Source organism: Buceros rhinoceros, unplaced genomic scaffold (genome assembly GCF_000710305.1).
Source record: "Buceros rhinoceros silvestris isolate BGI_N320 unplaced genomic scaffold, ASM71030v1 scaffold23350, whole genome shotgun sequence".
Classification (NCBI taxonomy): domain Eukaryota; kingdom Metazoa; phylum Chordata; class Aves; order Bucerotiformes; family Bucerotidae; genus Buceros; species Buceros rhinoceros.
In genome coordinates, this window is record NW_010391637.1 from 8030 (window position 1) to 9574 (window position 1545).

Here is a 1545-nt window from a genome sequence, read left to right on the forward strand (position 1 = left end):
CCTTTTACTCCAGGTCCCGGTGCTGCCCTTGGTTCAGCACCGGTGTGCGGCTGTGCCAGCCAGGCTCCCACAGACGTCAGCCACCCGCCCTGCACAAATCACGTTGTGTGCAGGTTCACCACTTCGCAGGGGCCGGGAGCTTCACTGTTGATAATTTCCATAGCAGGGTACAGAGTCACCTCAGCTGCCTTTAACTGGTTTGTTCTCCATTGCAGCCCGGGACGATAGAGCTGTGCCAGCCAGGCTCCCACAGACGTCAGCCACCCGCCCTGCACAAATCACGTTGTGTGCAGGTTCACCACTTCGCAGGGGCCGGGAGCTTCACTGTTGATAATTTCCATAGCAGGGTACAGAGTCACCTCAGCTGCCTTTAACTGGTTTGTTCTCCATTGCAGCCCGGGACGATAGAGCTGGACCCCAAGCAGGAGAGCAGCGGCCAGCCTGGCAGCTGTGCAGGGTATCATTTCCCTTACAGCACTCTGCGGAAGCCCATCTCTCAGAGCAGCATGGCAGACTGGGCTTCCAAAAACCTGAACATGCACACGCAGGGCATCTTCCGCCGCAGGATCTCCATCTCCAACATGCTGTCCTGGAACGGCGGCTCTATCAAAAAGCCAATGCTCATCACTAGCAACCGCGCCATCAAAAAAGAGGCCTGTGAGATGTTCAAACTGGTACAGAGCTACATGGGGGATCGTCAGACTCGCATGGACCGGAATCACGTGGCGTTGGTCACCGTCACCAAGTGCTGGAGCGTGCAAGGTTTACGGGATGAGCTCTACATACAACTGATCCGGCAGACAACGGATAACACATGCTACCGAAGTCTGGCATGGGGCTGGGAACTGATGGCCATCAGCCTGGCCTTCTTCTCCCCATCACCCAAATTTCAGTCCTACCTGGAAGGTTACATTTATCGCCACCTTGACAGTGACGAGAACAGTAAGTGCCCCACGCACACCCGCTCTGGCCCAGCAGCATTCTGGTGGGTTGTGCCACTTCTTCAGGGTTGTCTGGTTTTTAAAGACACAGGTAGTCACCAGGGAGTGCTGTGGTTTCCATCAGTGAGAGCACCATGTGCTGGGCAAGTTCATCTTTCCTCCTCGGCAGGAGGAAGCTGCCACCAGCTCATGACCCTGCAGTTCTCGCTTGCGTCTGCCAAAGAAATGCCAGCCCCGGACAGTGCTGGTCTTGCTGCTCGGCATGGCAGCACGGCACTGGAGAGAGCTGACTGGGACCCGCCAAGGGCACAGTGTCTTTGGGGTCTCTGAAGACATGATTTACTTCAAAGTTCCTTAAAGCAGGCAAAAAGAAAAAAGATGACTGTTGATACAGGGTTTTTTAAGGGAGGCTGGCTGGTGGTTGAGGTCCTGAAGGCTGCTGGCTTTTGTTGTGATAGAAGGATCTATCTCTTCCAGAAGCCCTGGGGACCAGCACAGTCCATGTCCAGTTATTGCCCCAGTTTTAACTGCTGTAGCATCCTTCACAATCCCCACCCCCCAAAAAAAAAAAAAAGGCCGGGTGCCCACCTGGAGAGTATTTACT

General features: G+C 54.7%; 1 protein-coding gene across 1 annotated transcript in view; it reads left to right on the forward strand.

Moving 5' to 3' along the window:
• LOC104499118 (rho GTPase-activating protein 39-like) overlaps positions 1-1545 on the forward strand; it is a gene marked incomplete at its 5' end in the record, with an annotated part of 17490 nt that overhangs the window by 5055 nt on the left and 10890 nt on the right. The window contains one exon of the mRNA XM_010142585.1: positions 396-942. Within this exon, the coding sequence (XP_010140887.1) occupies positions 396-942 (547 nt within the window). The remainder of the gene's footprint in view (positions 1-395; positions 943-1545) is intronic.